A 20522-nucleotide genomic window follows, 5' to 3' on the forward strand; every position below is an offset into this window, starting at 1 on the left:
GTAGTTTTGTAGTATACTCTGAAGTCAGGGCATGTGATACCTCCAGCTTTGTTCTTTTTTCTCAAGATTGCATTGGAAAATTGGGGTATTTTATGGTTACATATAAATTTTAGTATGATTTGTTCCAGTTCTGTGGAAAGTGCCATTGGTATTTTGAGAGAGATTGCATTAAATCTGTAGATTGCTTTGTGTAGTGTGGACATTTTAACAATATTAATTCTTCTAATTCAGGAACATGGGATGTCTTTCCATTTCCATTTATCATCTTCAAATTCTTTCATTCATGTTTTATATTTTCAGAGTATAGGTTTTTCACCTCTGAGGTTACAGTTATTCCTAGGTTTTCTTAATGCGATTTTGAATAGGATTTTAAACAGGCTTGCTTTCTTGCTTTCTCTTTCTGATAGTTCATTATTAACATATGGAAAAGCAACAGATTTTTGTACATTAATCTTGTATCCTGCAACTTTACTGAATTCATTTATTAGTTCTAATAGTTTTTTGGTGGAGAATTTAGGGTTTTCTATATAGAGTATCTTGTCATATGCAAATAGTGTCTTCATGTCAAAGAGTGTTTTTCTTATGTTTTCCTCTAAGAGTTTTATAGTGTCTGGTCTTACATTCAGGTCTTTAATCCACTTGAAGTTTATTTTTGTGTATGGTGTTAGAGAGTGTTCTAATTTCATTCTTTTACATGTAGCTGTCCAGTTTTCCCAGCACCACTTATTGAAGAGGCTGTCTTTTCTCCACTGTACGTTCTTTCCTCCTTTGTCGTAAATTAGGTGCCCATATGTGCGTGGGTTTATCTCTGGGCATTCTATCCTGTACCATTGATCTATACTGGTTTTGTGCCAGTACCATACTGTCTTGATTACTGTAGCTTTATGGTATAGTTTGAAGTGGGTGAGCCTGATTCCTCCAACTGCATTTTTCTTTCTCAAGATTGCTTTGGCTATTTGGGGTCTTTTGTGTTTCCATATGAATTGTAAAATTTTTTGTTCTAATTCTGTGAAGAATGCCATTGGTAGTTTGATAGGGATTGCATTGATACTGCAGATTGCTTTGGGTAGTACAGTCATTTTCACAATATTGATTCTTCCAATCCCAGAACATGGTATATTTTTCCATCTGTTTATGTCATCTTTGATTTCTTTCATCAGTGTTTTATAGTTTTCTGAGTACAGGTCTTTTGCCTCCTAGGGCAGGTTTATTCCTAGGTATTTTATTCTTTTTGTTGCGATGGTAAGTGGGATTGTTTCCTTAATTTCTCTTTCTGATTTTATATTGTTGGTGTATAAGAATGCCAGAGATTTCTGTGCATTAATTTTGTATCCTGCAACCTTACCAAATTCATTTATTAGTTCTAGTAGTTTTCTGGTGGCATCTTTAGGATTTTCTATGTATAGTATCATGTCATCTGCAGACAGTGACAGTTTTACTCCTTCTTTTCCAATTTGGATTACTCTTATTTCTTTTAGGACTTCCAAAACTATGTTGAATAATAGTGGCAAGAGTGGACATCCTTGTCTTGTTCCTGATCTTAGTGGAAATGCTTTCAGTATTTCACCATTGAAAATGATGCTTGCTGTGGGTTTGTCATATATGGCCCTTTATTATGTTGAGGTAGTTTCCCTCTATGCTCATTTTCTGGAGAGTTTTTATCATAAATCGGTGTTGAATTTTGTCAAAAGCTTTTTCTGCATCTATTGAAGTGATTATATGGTTTTTATTCCTTAATTTGTTAATATGGTGTATCTCATTGATTGATTTGTGTATATGTAAGAATCCTTGCATCCCTAGGATAAATCTCACTTGATCATGGTGTATGATCCTTTTAATGTGTTGTTGGATTCTGTTTGCTAGTATTTTGTTCTGGATTTTTGCATCTATGTTCATCAGTGATATTGGTCTATAATTTTCTTTTTTTGTGATATATTTTCTGGTTTTGGTATCAGGGTGATGGTGGCTTTGTAGAATGAATTTGGGAGTGTTTCTCCCTCTGCAATTTTTTGGAAGAGTTTGAGAAGGATGGGTGTTAGTGCTTCTCTAAATGTTTGTTAGAATTCACCTGTGAAGCCACCTGGTCCTGGAGTTTTGTTGGTTGGAAGATTTTTAATTATAGTTTGAATTTCATTACTTGTGATATGTCTGTTTATATTTTCTAATTCTTCCTAGTTCAGTCTTGGAAAATTGTACCTTTCCAAGAATTTGTCCATTTCTTTGTGGTTTTCCATTTGATTGGCATATAGTTGTTTGTAGTGGTCTCCTATAATCCTTTGTATTTCTGCGGTGTCATTTGTGATTTCTCCTTTCTCATTTCTAATTTTATTGATTTGAGTCCTCTCCATCTTTTTCTTGAGGAGTCTGGCTAATGGTTTATCAATATTGTTTATCTTCTCAAAGAACCAGCTTTTAGTTTTATTGATCTTTGCTATTGTTTTCTTTGTATCTATTTCATTTATTTCTGCTCTGATCTTTATGATTTCTTTCCTTCTATTGACTTTGGGTTTTCTTTGTTCTTCTTTCTCTACTTGTTTTAAGTGTAGGGTTAGATTGTTTATTTGAGATGTTTCTTGTTTCTCGAGGTAGGCTTATATTGCTATAAACTTCATTCTTAGAACTGGTTTTGCTGCATCCCATAGGTTTTGGATTGTCGTATTGTCATTGTAATTTGTCTGTAGGTATTTTTTGATTTCCTCTTTGATTTCTTCAGTGATCTCTTGGTTATTTAGTATTGTATTGTTTAGCCTCCATGTGTTTGTGTTTTTTATGTTTTTTCCCCTGTGATTGGTTTCTAATTTCATAGCGTTGTGGTCAGAAAAGATGCTTCATATGATTTCAATGTTCTTAAATTTACTGAGGCTTGATTTGTGACCCAAGATGTGATCTGTCCTGTAGAATGTTCAATGTGCACTTGAGAAGAAAGTGTATGTAATCTGCTGTTTTGGGATGGAATGTCCTGTAAATATCAACTAAATCTATTTGGTCTGTTGTGTCATTTAAAGCTTGTGTTTCCTTATTAATTTTCTGTCTGGATGATCTGTCCATTGGTGTAAGTGAGGTGTTAAAGTCCCCCACTATTATTGTGTTACTGTTGATTTCCTCTTTTATAGCTGTTAGCAGTTGCCTTATGTATTGAAGTGCTTGTGTGTTGGGTGCATAAATATTTATAATTGTTAACTCTTCTTCTTAGATTGATCCTTTGATCAGTATGTGGTGTCCCTCCTTATCTCTTGTAACAGTCTTTATTTTAAAGTCTATTTTGTCTGATACGAGTATTGCTACTCCAGCTTTCTTTTGATTTCCATTTGCATGGAATATCTTTTTCCATCCCTTCACTTTCAGTCTGTTTGTGTCCCTAGGTCTGAAGTGTGTCTCTTGTAGACAGCATATATATGGGTCTTGTTTTTGTATCCATTCAGCAAGCCTGTGTCTTTTGGTTGGAGCATTTAATCCATTCATGTTTAAGGTAATTATCGATATGTATGTTCTGATTACCATTTTCTTAATTGTTCTGGGTTTGTTTTTGTAGGTCATTTTCTTCTCTGTGTTTCCCACCTAGAGAAGTTTCTTTAGCATTTGTTGTAAAGCTGGTTTAGTGGTGCTGAATTCTCTCAGCTTTTGCTTGTCTGAAAAGCTTTTGATTTCTCTGTTGAATCTCAGTTAGATCCTTGCTGGGTAGAGTAATGTTGGTTGTAGGTTTTTCTGTTTCATCACTTTAAGTATATCCTACCACTCCCTTCTGGCCTGCAGAGTTTCTGCTGAAAAATCAGCTGATAACCATATGGGGATTACTTTGTATGTTATTTTTTGTTTTTCTCTTGCTGCTTTTAATATTTTTTCTTCGAATTTAATTTTTGTTAGTTTGATTAATATGTCTTGGTGTGTTTTTCTTAGGGTTTATCCTGTATGGGACTCTCTGCACTTCCTGGACTTGGGTGACTATTTCCTTTCCTATGTTAGGGAAGTTTTCACCTATAGTCTCTTCAGATATTTTCTCATACCCTTTCTTTTTCTCTTCTTCTTCTGGGACCCCTATAATTCAAATGTTGGTGCATTTAGTGTTGTCCCAGAGATCTCTGAGATTGTCTTCAATTCTTTTCATTGTTTTTTCTTTATTCTGCTCCTTGGCAGTTATTTGCACCATTTTGTTTACCAGCTCACTTATTTGTTCTTCTGCCTCAGTTATTCTGTTATTGATTCTGTCTAGTGTATTTTTCATTTCAGTTATTTGTTTGTTCTTTAGTTCTTCTAGATCTTGGTTAAATATTTTTTTATTTTCTCATTCCATGCCTCCATTCTATTTCTGAGATTCTGGATCATTTTTACTATCATTACAATGAATTCTCTTTCAGGTAGATTGCCTGTTTCCTCTTCATTTGTTTGGTTTTGTACGGTTTTACCTTGTTCATTCATCTGTGACATATTTTTTTGCTGTCTCATTTTTTTCTTTTTTTTAATGAGTGGGATTGTGTTCCCGTCTCGGTGATTGGTTGGCCTGAGGCTTTCAGCACTGGAATTTGTAGGCTGTTGTGTAGAGGTGGGTCTTGGTGCTGAGTTGAGGACCTCCATGAGACCTCACTCCGATGAATATTCCCTGGGGACTGAGGTTCTCTGTTAGTCCAGTGGTTCAGACTCGGAGTTCCCAGTGCAGGAGCTTCGGCCTGACCCCTGGCTCATGAACCAGGATACTGCAAGCCGCGTGGGGTGGCAAAAAAAAAAGAGAGAATCATAACAAAGTAAAAAATAGAATTAAACTAGTAAACTAACAGATATGTGAGAAAGAATACAAAAATAAAAATGTAGATAACTAAACAACCAGAATTTACAACTGTACCACAATAGTGAAAAAGAGGAGGGAAAAGAAAAAAAAAGAAAAAAGGAAAAAGGCGGGGAGGCCTTAGCTATGGAGGGCAGGGCCTAAGCAAGGGCAAGGTTTGGGTGGTAGGCGTGGCCTATGCTCAGGACCCACAGGGCTGGAAAAGGCCCTGGGGGCTGTGGGAGGCGGGGTTTAGCCTCAACACAAAAGAAGGTGCTCAGGCTTGCCTACCACCCCTGGTCTCAGAGAGTGGGGGACCTCACCTGGGAGCCCAGGAGGCTTCCTGGGCTCGAATGGGTGGGGCAGTTGCCCTCTGCTGCTTTCCCACTCCTCCTGGAAGGCTCTTCCCGCCTGCCTGTCCTGATCTCCCGGCCTCAGCGGTGCTGATTCTGTCTGGCTTCCACTTCTCCTCCCCTCTCAGTCCCACCATTTCACTTGGGGGTTCCTCCCATCTCCTTGGGCGTCAGGGTTTCCCACCAGCGGCTGGCAGGTGCCCTAGTTGTGGGGAGATGCTAACTTGGAGTCTTCCCACACCGCCATCCTGACTCATTTTGGTATTAGGGTAATGGTGGCATCATAGAATGCATTTGGGAGTGTTCTCCCATCTTAAAAATTTTTTGGAATAGTTTGAGAAGGTTAGGTATTAACTCTTCTTTGTATGTTTGGTACAATTCTTCTGTGAAGCCGTTTAGTCATGTCTTTTGCTTTCTGGAAGTTTTTAAAATTACAGTTTCAATTTCACAGGTAATGATTGGTCTGTTCAGATTGTCTATTTCTTCTTGATTTAGTCTTTGAAAGTTGTGTTTTTCTGGAAATTTGACCATTTCTTCTAGGTTGTTCAATTTGTTGGCATGTAACTGTTCATAATTTTCTCTTATGATTTTTTTTGTATCTCTGTGATAGCAGTTGTTATTTCTCCTCTTTCATTTCTTGTTTATTTGGGTCTTCTCTCTTTTTTTTCTTGATGAGCCTGGCTAAAGGTTTATCAATTTTATTTACCTTTTCAAAAAACCAGTTCTTGGATTCATTGATCTTTTCTGTTGTTTTTTGATCTCTGTTTGTTTTCGCTCTGATATTTATTTTCTTCTTTCCATCTGCTAACTTTGGGCTTTGTTTCTTTTTCTAATTCCTTTTTTTAAAATGACAGTACTTTAAATTTATTATTTATTGTATTTATTTATTTTGGCTGTGCTGGGTCTTAGTTGCGGCATGCGGGATCTTCATTGTGGTATGTGGGATCTTTAATTCTGACATGTGGACATCTTATTTGCAGCATGCGGACTTCTTAGTTGTGGCATGCAGGCTTCTTAGTAGCAGCATGTGGGCTTCTTAGTTGCGGCACACGGGCTTCTTAGTTGCAGCATGTGAACTCTTAGTTGTGGCATACATGTGGGATCTAGTTCCCCGACAGGGACCAAACCCCTGCCCCCTGCATTGGGAGCATGGATTCTTACCCAGTGGACCACCAGGGAAGTTCCTCTAATTCCTTTACATGGAAGGTTAGGTTGTTTATTTGAGATATTTTTGTTTCTTGAGGTATACCTATATTGCTATAAACTTTCCTCTTAGAGCTGCCTTTCCTACATCCTCTATAGATTTTGGAAAGTTGTGTTTCCATTTTTGTTTGTCTTGAGGTATTTTCTGTTTTTCTCTTTGATTTATTTATTGACTCATTGGTTTTTTAGTAGCATGTTGTTTAGTCTCCACATGTATGTATTTTTCTTCTTACTGTTGAATTGTAAAGGTTTTTATGTATCTTGGGCACAAGTCTCTTATCAGATATATGACTTGAAAATATTTTCTCCCATTATGTGGATTATCTTTTCATTTTCTTAATTGTGTTCTTTGAAGCACAAAAGGCTTTAAGTTTGATGAAGTCGAATTTATCTATTTTTTCTTTTGCTGATTGTGCTTTGTGTCATATCTAAGAAACATTGCCTTATCTACGGTCACCAATATTTACTTTTATGTTTTTTTGTAAGAGTTTTGTAGTTTTTTTAGCCCTTATGTCTAAACATGTCTGTGATCCATTTTAAGTTAATTTTTGTATATGGTGTGAGCTAGGGAGTCCAGCTTCATTCTTTTGTATGTGGATACCCAGTACTTAAAATTTTTATGTTTATCGAAAGGAGCCATGGTTTTTTAAAGGTTAAGGCACTGAATCTGTTCTAGGTAGTATGACAAACTGTCCCTTGCCAACTGTACCTAATGTCGAATGAGCATACACATAGCACTCTCCTAGGTCCCCTGAAGGGAAATAGATGCCTTTGCACCATCCTTGTCTTTAAGGAGTCCACCAACCACTTTGTGAGTAAACATGCCTACTTGAAAAGATAAACTAAGAGCTGTGTATGTTCAGGGAAGCCTAAGCATAAAGGGAAGGCATCATGAAGAAAGAGGAATTACCTGAAAGGATAGGTAACCAAGGTGGAATATGTGGGGAATTCTGGAATGAAACACAACATAATGATGAAAAGTTGAAATATGGGACTAAGGAAGTGGTCAGTATCCATCTGGCTGATTGTAGTTGAGTACACATTAAGGAAGAGTAGAAAATAAGGTTGGAAAGTTAGCTTGTGATCATTTCATTAATAGTACTGAATTAGGGACTTCCCTGGTGGTGCAGTGGTTAAGAATCCATCTGCCAATGCAGGGGACACAGGTTCGATCCCTGCACCGGGAGGATCCCACATGCCATGGAGCAGCTAAGCCCGTGTGCCACAACTACTGAGCCTGCACTCTAGGGCCCACAAGCCACAGCTACTGAGCCCACGTGATGCAACTACTGAAGCCCGTGTGCCTAGAGCCTGTGCTCTGCAACAAGAGATGCCTCCGCAATGAGAAGCCCACGCACTGCAATGAAGAGTAGCCCCCGCTCGTTGCAACTAGAGAAAGCCTGTGCATAGCAATGAAGACCTAACACAGCCAAAAATAAAATAAATAAATTTTTAAAAAGTACTGAATTATAAGCTTCAAAGTTTGGACTTTACTTTCAATGCAGTGGGTTGCCATTAAAGGCTTTGTTTGGGGTAGGAGAGACGAGGGATTAAGTAGTGGAGAATAATCTGGCTGTCCTTGCAAAATGGATTGGTGGGAGAAGAGAGCAGAGAGAGTGAGACCAGTATAGTCCAGGAATGAGATGGTTAAGACGAGTTGTTGGTTATACAGTTCACTTCCCACCTTCCCCCCCCAAGCTACCACTATTATTAGTCTGGCCCAACAACCCTCCCTCCTTCCCTTCTCATCTCTGAGCAAGAATTGCAGAGGCTCCAATCAAGATGGTGGAATAGAACGATGTGGAGCTCACCTTTTCCCACAAATACATAATGAATACATCTACATGTGGAACAGTTATCACAGAATACCTATTGAATTCTGGCAGAAAGTCTCAGACACGCAGAAGTGCGAGGAAGATCCCCATGTAACTAGGTAGGATGAAAGAAAAAAAAAAAAAGGAAGCAAGCAGGATAGGACCTGTGCCCCTGGGAGAGAGCTATGAAAGAGGAAAGGTTCTCGTACCCTGGGAAGCCCCCGCACTGGTGGAGAGATCACCTGGGACAGAAAGGGAGCTTCAGAGGCTTGGAGGAGAGCGTAGAAGCTGGTTTGCAGCAGGAAGAACAGAGAGAGACCGGCACAGAGGATCTGTGCTGCCTTGCTGAAGTCCCCAGTCCGAGATGTGGACCTACATGTGAGGGCTGTTTGCAAAAACTCGGGCTTCAGAGGACAGACCTGGGGAGAGTACTGGGGTTAACCCTGCGGAGGCAGCCTGAAGGGCCTGGAGTGTGGTAAGGGCTGCAACCAGGATGTTGCAGGATGTGTGTTGCAGGATGTATGTGGAAGAAGCCTGGCCCACCGTAGAAGTGAAGTGCCATTGTTAAGAGGCACTCGAAGAGAAGGACAGGACCCGCCATTGCAACCTCACTTTTGGCATGCTTACGGCCAGTGTGTGCCGCCATTGAAACCCCATTGTTAATGCATAAGTGAAGTGGGGGGGTGGGGCTTGCCATAGCAGCCTCTTTCTCATTGCCACCTCTATGAGCTCTGGGAGCATGCAAGCACCAGCAGGTTGCCCACACGTGGAGGTGGGGCAGAAAGCAGAGCCTTCCCCCCATGGCATGTGATCCACAGCACCGCCGCTTGCTTTGTAAACTCAGTGCCTGTGGGACATCTGAGTGGACAACGGGTGCTCCTATGGCTGGGACGGGTCTGGCCTTAGCAGCTGTGGGCTTTGTGGCTGCATGCACGTGGAGGTGGGGCCAGAGTCTGGGCTATTTCCCTAGCTCCCATGGCAGGTCCAGGTGCGCAACTGCTGTGGTCCTGGTACCTGACTTCAGTGGATTGACGCCTATGGATCTGTGCTGGTGGCTTTGTGATCACAGCGCCTGAGGGGCACCAGGGCTGATAGCCTGCATTCCCACAGTGGAGGCAGGGCCGAGGGTAGTGTGCACAACAGTGTACTTTGTGAGCTCATGCAGTGGGTGACAGGTGACATCACAGAGTGAACTCCCCGATGGACAGCTCCGATGGAGGAATACTCAGTGGCTTCTCTTCCAGTGGGAGCGCTCCAATCCTGCCTACGTCACACTGCAGCTTAGAAATGGATCTGGGGGCTTCTATGCCAACAACTAGGGAGCAGACCCTGCCCCCAGCAGGGCTGTAACAACCACAGAGCAAAGAGGAGGCCCCGTTCAACATCCAACACCTACTCTGTTCTCCACAACATCAGTCATATCCCCGTCAGTGGGATAACAGCCAGCAGACACTGAGGAAAGATGTGGCAGCCATCCATGCTAAAAAACAGCCCTTGCACCAAAAATATTAAACCCACACAAGCTACACAGGGACACTTCTACATAAAAATAGCCCTCCAAGACCACAGTAGATAATTGTTTCTACTAAACTCATAGAGTAAGAGAAATATAAGTAAAATGAAGAATGAGAGGGACCACTCCCAATTAAAAGATCAAGAGAATTCCCCTGAAAGAACAAATAATGAAACAGACCTCTTCAGTCTAATAGACACCGAGTTTAAAAAGGAGATACTGAAAATACTTAAGGAATTAAGAAGGGCTATTGATAGAAATGCAGATTACTGTAAAAAGGACCAGGAACTATAAAGAGGAACCAAGACAAATTAAAAGACTTATTTGCTGAGATGAAAGCTGAGTTTAAGGCAATAAGTAGCAGATTGAATAATGTAGAAGAGCGAATAAGTGATCTGCAAGTTAGAATAATGGAAATCACCCAATCAGAACAGCAGACAGAAAGCCAAATGAAAAAAAATTGAAAGGAATATAAGAGACCTATGGGATAATATAAAGCACGCCAGTCTACACATAATAAGGATCCCAGAAGGAGAAGAAAGAGAAAAGGGAATCAAAAATGTATTTGAAGAAATTATGGCTGAAAACACCCCAAACCTAAAGAAGGAAACGTATCCAGGTACAGGAAGCATGAAGGGTCCCAAACATGATGAACCCAAACAGACCTACACCAAGATATACTATAATTAAAGTGGCAAAAGTGAAAGATAAAGGGAGGATTCTAAAGGCAGCAAGAGGAAAACAAGGAGTTAATTACAAGGAAACCCCCATAAGGCTATCAGCTGATTTCTCTACAGAAATGTTGCAAGCCAGAAGGGAGTGGCAAGATATATTCAAAGTCCTGAAGGGAAAAATCTGCAATATAGGATACTCTACCTGGCAAGATTATCATTTAAAATAGGAGAGATAAAGAATTTCTCAGACAAGCAAAAGCTAAAAGAATACAGCAATATTAAACCTGTTCTAAAGGAAATATTGAAAGGTCTTCTCTAAATAGAAAAGAAGCAAGAATCTATAGGAAAGAGAAAATCACAATTGGAAAGTAAATTACTTAAATAAATCAGTACACAGATTTTTTTTTTTTTTGGTCAAGTTTCATGGTTTTATTAACACAAATACAATGTGCCCATGAGCAATCTATTCATTTTCTCTTTCTTTTTTTTTTTTTTGCGGTATGCAGGCCTCTCACTGTTGTGGCCTCTCCCGCTGCGGAGCACAGGCTCCAGATGCGCAGGCTCAGCGGCCATAGCTCACGGGCCCAGCCGCTCGGCAGCATGTGGGATCTTCCTGGACCGGGGCACGAACCGGTGTCCCCTGCATCGGCAGGCAGACTCTCAACCACTGCGCCACCTGGGAAGCCCTCTATTCATTTTCTTTGCTGCATAGCCTGGTGCTGGGATTGGTGACTGTGATAGCTAGCTGGGCTGCTCTTTCCACAGTGGTTTTGTGGTTCTTGGAGGAGATGTGAGCAATCTCAGCACAGTAAGATTTGTTGCACAACAGTGGCGCTTCAAGCTCCTTGACATTGTGGACCAGGAACTTCCAGATGCTGCTGGGCAGCATCTGCTTTGTTTTCTTGTTGCTCCCATAACCAATGTTGGGCATCAAGATCTGGCCCTTGAATCTCCTGTGCATCCTGTTGTCAATGCTTCTGGATTTCTGTCAGTTCTGCTTAATTTTGACATATTGATCTGACTGGTGCTTGATGACCTTCTTGGTCCTCTTTTTGACAACCTTGGGCTTTACGAGGAGTCTGTCCAAAAAATTGGACAACTTAGAACAAATGGACACATTTCTAGAAACACACAGCCTACCAAAACTGAATCAAAAATATATAGGTAATTGGAATAGACTGATCTCTAGAAGTGAAATAGAATCTGTTATAAAAAAAATTCCCTACAAACAAAAGTCCAGGACCAGATGGCTTCACAGGAGAATTCTACCAAACATACAAAGAAGAACTTATGCCGATCCTTCTCAAACTCTTCCAAAAGACTGAAGAGGAGGGAACACTCCCACTATCACCCTGATACCAAAACCAGACAAAGACACAACCAAAAAAGAAAATTACAGGCCAATGTCTCTGATGAATATAGATGCAAAAATTCTCAACAAAATACTAGCAAAATGAATCCAACAACATATAAAAAAGATCATACACCATGACCAAGTTGGATTTATCCCAGTGTCACAAGGTTGGTTCAACATATGCAAGTCAATCAGTGTGATACACCACATCAATAACAGACAAAAACCACATGTTCCTCTCATTAGATGCAGAAAAAGCGTTTGATAAAATTCAACATCCATTCATGATAAAAACTCTTATGAAAGTGGGTATAGAGGGAATATTATCTCAACATAATAAAAGCTATTTATGACAAACCCACAGCCAATACAGTACTCAACAGTGAAAAGCTGAAAGCCTTCCCGCTAAAATCTGGAACAAGACAGGATGCCCACTCTCACCACCTCTATTCAACATAGTTTTGGAAGTACTAGCCACAGCAATCAGACAAGAAAAAGAAATAAAAGATATCCATATTGGTAGGGAAGAGATAAAATTGTCATTATATGCAGATGACATGATACTATATATTGAAAACCATAAAGACTCCACACAAAAACTATCAGAACTGATAATTGCATTCAGGAAGGTAACAGGATACAAGATTAACATACAGAAATTGGTTGCATTTCTTTACACAAACACAGGAATGTCAGAAAGGGAATGTAAAAAGAAAATCCCTTTTAAAATTGCATCAAAAAAATACTTAAGAATAAACCTGACCAAGGAGATGAAAGACTTATATGCTGAGAACTATAAAACATGAATAAAGGAAATTGAAGATGATTCAAAGAAATGGAAAGATATCCCATGCTCTTGGATTGGAAGAATTAATATTGTTAAGATGGCCATACTGCTCAAAGCAATCTACAGATTTAATGCGATCCCTATCAAATTGCCCATGATATTTTTCACAGAACTAGAACAAATAAGCCTAAAGTTTATATGGAACCATAAAAGACCCAGAATTGCCAAAGCAATCCTGAGGAAAAAGAACAAAGCAGGAGACATAACCCTCCCAGACTTCAGACAATACTGCAAAACTACAGTAATCAAAACAGCGTGGTATTGGCACAAAAACAGACATATGGATCAGTGGAACAGAATAGAAGGCCCTAAAATAAACCCACACACCTGTGGTTGATTAATCTTTGACATAGGAGGCAAGAATACACAATGGGAAAAAGACAGTCTCTTCAGCAAGTGGTGCTGGCAGTTGGACAGCCACATGTAGATCCATGAAGTTAGAACACACCCTCACACCATACACAAAAATAAATTCAAAATGGCTTAAAGACTTAAATATAAGACATGACACCATAAAACTCTTAGAAGAGAACATAGGAATAACATTCTCAGACATAAATCGTAGCAATGTTTTCTTAGGTCAGTCTCCCAAGGCAGTAGAAATAAAAGCAAAAATAAACCAATGGGACCTAATCAAACTTAAAAGCTTTGAGAAAATATTTGCAAATGATGCCACCGACAAGGGCTTAATTTCCAAAATATACAAATGGCTCATACAACTCAATAACAAAAAAACAACCCAATCAAAATATGGGCAGAAGACCTAAATAGACATTTCTCCAAAGAAGACATACAGATGGCCAATAAACACATGAAAAGATGTTTATCATCATTAATTATTAGAGAAATGCAAATCAAAACTACAGTGAGGTGCAACCTCACATCAGTCAGAATGGCCATCATTAAAAAGTCTATAAGAAACAAATGCTGGAGAGGGTGTGGAGAAAAGCGAACCCTCCTGTGCTGTTGGTAGGAATGTAAATTGCTGCAGCCACTGTGGAAAACAGTATGTAAGTTCCTCAAAAAACTAAAAATAGAGTTGCCATGTGATCCAGCAATCCCACTTCTGGGCATATATCCAGAAACAATTGTAATTCAAAAAGATACATGCACCCTTATATTCATAGCAGCACTATTAACAATAGCCAAGACATGGAGACAACCTAGATGTCCCTCAACAGATGAATGGATAAAGGTGTGGTACATATATGCAACAGAATGCTACTCAGCCATAAAAAAGAATGAAATAATGCCATTTGCAGCAGTATGGATGGACCTAGAGAAAGAGAAAGGCAAATATGATGATATCACGTATATGTGGAATCTAAAATATGACACAAATGAACTTATCTACGAAACAGAAACAGACTCACAGACATAGAGAACAGGCTTGTGTTTGCCAAGGGGGGGTAGGGGAGGGATGGGTTGGGAGTTTGTAATTAGCAGATGCAAACTATTATATATAGAATGGATAAACAACAAGGTTCTACTGTATAGCAGAGGGAACTATAGTCAATATTCTGTAATAAACCATAATGGAAAAGAATATGAAAAAGAATATATATATATATATATATAACTGAATCACTTTCTGTATAGCAGAAATTAACACAACATTGTAAATATAATATACTTCAATTTAAAAAAATTGCCTCTTTACCCAAGTCCTCTCTGTCCCCTCCAAGCACCCCAGTATCTTGCATGTTCATATTATAGAAATGTTAGATCTTGATGGAACCTCTGAAATGACCCCCTTGTTTTACAATGAAGAAAGTGCAAACACATGAGGTTAAGCAGTTTATTCACATGGCTGAATTAGGAACAGTAATACTGATTATATAAGTGTGATCTCACAGCTTTAAATATTAAAAAAAAAGGTGGGAATACTTGAATTGACATACAAACATCAAGGTTTCATTAATGACTGGTTCAGGCTTGGACATTATGATTTCATGCCCATTGTTTTTAAAAACTGGCTTCATTTTTGTTTGCTATAGCAAGCTAATTAAATGTAATTTAAAAATCTGCTTCCTTTCAGGTCAAGTGAAAAGTGCCAAATCTGTATTCTAAGCCATGGTCAGAAAAGAAGTCTTATAAAAGGCCGCATCTTCTTCTATATCTATAAAGGCAAACCTATTCATGCCGACTGAAGTTAAATAGATGTGGGGTTTTATAAAAATGTTTAAGTATGAAATTAAATCTCCCTTGTTTCGTTTTACCCCATTCAGCATGCTTATGTCCAGACTCTCTGGCCTTGCCTCTGCCTCTGCAAGTCAGTTTCATGTGAGTTCCACGTACTCCTTCCAGAAAGCACTTGGCTGTGAGTCACTCACAAAGACCATATGGAAGCTTTAAAAGCTACTTAGAGAATCTAACAGTTTTCTGTGTAACTGAGGCAGGAAATTTCTGGAGGAATTCTATTAAAAAAAAAAAAAAAAGACATGTTGGCCATTTCCAGAAGAAAAATTTGTTCTCCCTCTCTCAAAAGGGAAGCTATGGGATGACATTCTGGAGCAAGGAAATATTAAGGATGGTTTGGATCAGGGTCCTCTGCTTATACAGCTATTACTTTTTTATGTCCAAATTAAAATTCACCTTTAAGGTGGGATATAGTCTCTTAGTAAATCTTCCTGTTTATCTTTAACACCCTTGTCTTTAAATTAATAAATACAAATCTGTTTAGTTTTATATTTAGATTTCCCCTACTCAGTAGGTTTAGCAATATAGTTATTATATCTGTACTACCTGCCATTTTCCTTTTGTTTTATATTACCTACATTTTAGATATCGTTGGTTTCATATTAGTGATTTGGAATGTCCTTTTATCTACTTTGTCTAAGAGTCCCTGAACCTTCTACTACTCTGTGACTTTCCGGAAAAGTTGTATAGAAAGAAAATTATTCTCTTCCTTCTTTGTCCCATCCTGAAAGCTAGTTTTTCGTTGTTGAGGGGAAGGAAAAGAAATGAGCAATTCAGTAATTCCTTGTCAGTTGGCATTTTCTCAACCATGATTTTGAGGTAACACTGTCTCACAAATTTAAAAGTTTTGAGATTTTTTTTTTATGTATGAGCAATTCAGTTTCAGTTGCCTTAAGCAGAAGAAAAGGGCAATGACTCTCACTCCCCTCTCTGGTAGATCCAGTGGGTGTTTATGGAGTAGTGCAAAGAAGACCTTTGTTTGCTCCGTTCTCTTAATATTGTAGATTGTGAGAAGTCTATTATCTTTAAGCACCGCAATAATTTGGGAAAAGGCCAGGTGCCGTTTTTGTTATTTCTACTCTAATTCTACATTTTCTGAGCCTTGATCTTGAATATGACAATATTCAATTATATTGTCCATTATACCTCAATAAAGCTGAAAAAAAGTCAATCCTGACCCTTGGCGAGGCAATCTGTAATTCTCCATTCCATGACCTCTATCCCCAGTGTTAGGAAGAATTAATCCCTCCTTCTTTGGGGCACCCATAGCATTAATAGCTTCATACTGTATTCTATTTAATTGTTCACATGTGAACTATTGAGCTTTTTGAGGATAGGGGCCTTGTCTTGTTTTTCTTCATTCCTAAAGAACCTGTAACATAGTAAGTTAGTAAATAATAGTTGAATGAATTCTCTTTCGGTGCCACGTTTTTCATAGAACTCAGTAGTCTTCATTCATCTATAAAGCTTGTTCGCCTTAATGGAAATGAATCCTGAATCCTTTTCTCCATATTTTGCTAGTGTCAGTGCCCTATTTCCACTCCTGCTCCTCCAGAAGACAAGCCACACACACGTCGAGCATTATGACTGTATATCTAGTTTCTTCTCTAATTGTCTATTTTTAAACTTTCTTCTTGAATGCCACATTACTTTTTAGGCATATGAACCTGGTGATTACCAAGGAATTCCTGGATCTCATTTCAAAGATTTCATTGTTGTGACAGTCTGAATATACATTTATATCTGTAGATCTGTTACTTTAGTATGTTTTGAGAGATACGATATGTCTTGTGACCTATTGTTGCATTGAATTATAAGTATATTCACAGGAGTGTGAAAGGTCCTTATACTTTGAGTTTTAGCTATTACTCGAGTAGCTGCATGACTTTTTCCACACACCCACAGAATAATTAATTACTATTTCAAGGTGCATACTAGTAAATTAAAAATCACATTATTTGAGAGGTAGTAAAGCAAAGGCTACATTAAGTGTTCTGATAACTTCTAGATAGTGGTTCCTTAGGCTTTTGTATTTTTTTTCATTGATTAAGAAAACTGTAAAAAAATAAAAAAGGGAGGAGATTGGTATGACATCATTAAGAAAACAGCTATTATCTGTTATTGCTATCATTTAAGAGAAGAAAAGACATATTAACACCAAAAAAGGGGAAGATATGATTTCAGTGTAAGGCTCTGCTCTTTAAGTTGAATAAATTAAGTTTTATTATAGACTTTTATGTTTTCATTTCGCTATATGTGATGGAATTTTGTTATGAATCACAACTGGCATATGGTCTACCCTTTGAGAACTGCTCTAGACTGAGCTAAAGCAGTCAGACTGCTACTTAGGCTACCATGATGCCCCAAATTATAAAGGGCTGATAATCCATCCCAATGTTGCATCTAATTTGTGATAGATTGTATTTTCCAAGATGGTCGCATCTCCCATCCCACGGTCATGACATTCCTGACATAGGGAGGTGGGTCTCTGTTCTCTCATCATGAACCTGGGCAGGCCTGTGATTACAGTAGAAGTAATACTATGTGATTTCCATAGATCATAAAAGATAAAAGGTGATACAGTTTCTACCTAGTTCTCTTGAGATGCTGGCTTGGAGAGACCCATATGGACAGGCACTGAGGCCCTGGCTGAGCTCCAGCCAGCAGTCATCAGTGATACAGGTGAGTCATCTTGGAAGTGGATCCTCCAGTGGAGCCACCACAGCCAATGCTGTATGGAGCAGAGACAAGCCTCTGTTGAGCCCTGCCAAAATTGTTGATCTCAGCCAAATAAATGATTGTTGTTCTAAACTACTAAGGTTTGTGTCTGTTTGTTATGCAGCAATGTATAGCATAAAAATTTTGGAACCAGGAAGTGAGAAATTGACATAACAAACCCTAAAATGTGGCGTTGCCATTTTGGGACTGGGTAGTAGGCAGATGCTGGAAGGGGCCAGAGGGGAGTGTTAGTGAAAGCCTGCAGAGCCTTAGATTATTAGCAGAATCTTTAAGGCTGTCTAGGAGGCTATTAGTGGGAATTTACAGGAAAGAGAGGAAAATATCATTAGAAGCTGGAGAAAAGGGGCCCTTGTTATGTGATGGTGGTAAGTTTGGCCACACTTTTGTCTAAGTAATGCGCTCAGTGATCCTGCTAAGGACTTTTCCAGTGTTCAACTGCCACCTGGATTCTCCTACTAAAATAGGAGAGAGATGAGCTGAAAAGGAACAGTTCAGTTTTCAAATAACATTTAAAAGAAATATGAAGGATTCAGTACTTGCTAGGTTTGAAAATAAAATTAGTTCTCATTTCTAGCCTTTCTAGATGGCAGAAAATTCTCAAACTAAGAAACGGCTTCTGAGAAAAGGTAAAATCTCAGGCAGGATTGTGAGGTCATTTTTTAAGACCTCAGAGATATCCAGGTGGTGTGTCATGGAAACTTTCAGACTCAGAAAAGCTTTTCTCAGTCTCAGACTTGAGGTGTGCTTTCTCAGTGCAGCTGGGAAGGTGGCCTCTAGCTGTTCTAGGCAGTCATCACCACAACTAAACTCAAATGGAAAGAGAGCAGCTCTCTCCCAATAATGGTATATATATCAAGGCATCATCTGATTGGTCTTGTCTGAGTCCCATGCTCTGAACCAATCACAGTGTTAGGGGGTTGGGGAACTATGACTAATCAACCTGTCATGTGCCTGTCTTAGTGAGACAGTATAGTCTATCGTCAAAAGATGGAGTTTGGGGGAAACACACTGGAAAGCCTCTCACCTCTCAACATTCAAAGCCACCAACGTCTGTTCAACTGGCTCTACCAAAAATGGTGAAATATACATTTATTATTGCTTTCTTTTTTGCTCTATGGGAAATACTGTTATGTAGAGAAATGTGGTCATCTCTGTGTATTTTAGTTATGTGCTATCTGTAGCTCTCAGAACTATATGTAATCTAGAGCCGACTCTATGAATTTTGTTCAAGTTTTCTTGAGGTATGAGTATTTTTCCAAAAGCCATGGAGAATCTGACTTTGGAAATGTGAAACTGTATGAGTCTTACCTGGAGGGTCTAGGTGACCCAGGTGAGCCTGAGAGGACAGCAGTGGGATAGGAACTAGATAGAACTGGAAGGACATGACTCAAAGTGACCTGAGGAGGAGAGAAATCAAGGTGACAAACAATGTAGATAAGGTTAAGATGAAAATGGGAGAAAAGTTAGTGAACTTGGTAACCAGAAGAGTTCAGTAAGGGCAGGATGGGAATGAGTAAAGAATGGGTCTCTCAGGAGACAGCCTGAGAATAAGACATTTTTTTTTCAACGTGGTCCTTGGGATTTATGGTAGGGGTGGACCCAGGGGCTTAAAGGAACCATACCAGATGACAGCAACAAAACGCTGTCAAGCATCTATTTTAGGGGAATGGCATGTGAGTGCCAGTGGTGGTTGCTGCAGTCAGAGGGAGACATAGAGCTGTTGACTGATACTACTTAGTCTCAAGTAGGAATTGGGACTTTCGTTTGTTCACGTTTCCTTGATATAGTGATGGAGAAGATCGACGACAGAGTTAGTAATCTCACTGCTGTGGTATTATCCTTGGTGCCCAGGGGAAGAGGATTTGATTAGTGTGGCACAGGGATGAGAGGATAGAATTTCATTGTCACAAAATAACTTCCTTGAAAGTAAACTACAAATTAATAGCTTGTTCATTTGTTTAAATTTATGCTGTATTTGTTTTTAATGATTAGATTTGAGGTAAAGATACCATGTTAGGCATCACAGAATTTGGGATGCATTTGTCCTGTGAAGAATGGGTGATATTGTTTCTTCAAGGACCAAAACCCAATGACAAATAGGAGTTAAGGAGGAAAAGGCGAAACTCCACTGAGAAGAAAAGAGAGATGGAAAAAGAGAAAACAGAAAATGATGAATGAAAAAGTCAGAGGGGAGACAAAGCAGTGTTGAAAAGGGTTAGGGTTGAAGAAAGAAAAACAGTATATATTAAGAAACCGTATAGGAGGAGGTTCCGTCTGCATGGTCCATGACCATTTCAGCCATTACATCAGGCAGAGAAAATCAGTTAAAACAGTTGTATATATAGACACAGCTTGAATATTAAGAAATGCAAATTTCCCTGGAACTGGGATCACTTAGCCTCTTCTGGATTGGGGGTGGGGATAATGTGTGTAACCAATCAGAATGAAAGTAAGTTGGCAAGAAACCAATAGGAATTAGGCATGAAAATGGCTTTCATGTGAAATCAGTTGGCAGTACTGTCTGTGGCAAACAGACACAGAGCTGAGCATTTTTTATGATTTTCGAGTGCCTTCATCTTGATTTCAACTCTGAACCTGCTTAGCTTTGGCAGAAGGTATTGCTGGTGTTAACAGTTTAGAGAACTTGATTTGAGAGTGATGCTGTAATGATGAGTGGGCTGTGAAGGTGGCAAGGATGTGAAGTGCTACTTGAGGGACAGGTTTGAAGATACAACGTTTTGAATCCCATCTCTGGCCCACCCTCTGCTTCACACCAAAATCATTGTGGCTTGCAGACCAAACAAATGCAAAATAAATATCCAAAGATGAGCTCCACAAATAATGGGGATACTTCAGGAGCCTCCAGGAATTTTAGGTTAACTCTAGCTGCAAGGAAAAGAAAAAGGGAATGAGCTCTTCTCAGGACCCCACATAGATTTGTGCAAGCTATGTCCTCCACAAAGGGGCAGCTGTGATGGGGGTGGGTATTGGGGCTGAAGTCCAGCCTGTTATTCATGTGCCAAGCCATGTGCCCTGTTGTTAGCAAGGGAGACTTTTCCTAATTCAC

The 20522-nt window shown here is 39.2% G+C and overlaps 1 protein-coding gene across 7 annotated transcripts in view; it reads left to right on the top strand.

Annotated features, from left to right (window-relative positions):
- The window catches only part of SLC9C2 (solute carrier family 9 member C2 (putative)), a 152934-nt gene that overhangs the window by 38255 nt on the left and 94157 nt on the right, over window positions 1-20522 (top strand). Inside the window, exon 6 of one of the 7 annotated variants that reach the window (XM_019918522.3) lies at window positions 14556-16945. The exons of 4 other annotated variants lie outside the window; for them this stretch is intronic. In XM_019918522.3, the coding sequence (XP_019774081.1) occupies window positions 14556-14587 (32 nt within the window). In that variant the 3' untranslated portion in view covers window positions 14588-16945. Of the gene's footprint in view, window positions 1-7472; window positions 7776-10822; window positions 13946-14555; window positions 16946-20522 lie in introns of those variants that run through there. 2 more of the 7 variants (XM_073804284.1, XM_073804285.1) reach the window with 2 other exon arrangements.

The sequence above is a fragment of the Tursiops truncatus genome, chromosome 1 (genome assembly GCF_011762595.2).
Source record: "Tursiops truncatus isolate mTurTru1 chromosome 1, mTurTru1.mat.Y, whole genome shotgun sequence".
Lineage (NCBI taxonomy): Eukaryota > Metazoa > Chordata > Mammalia > Artiodactyla > Delphinidae > Tursiops > Tursiops truncatus.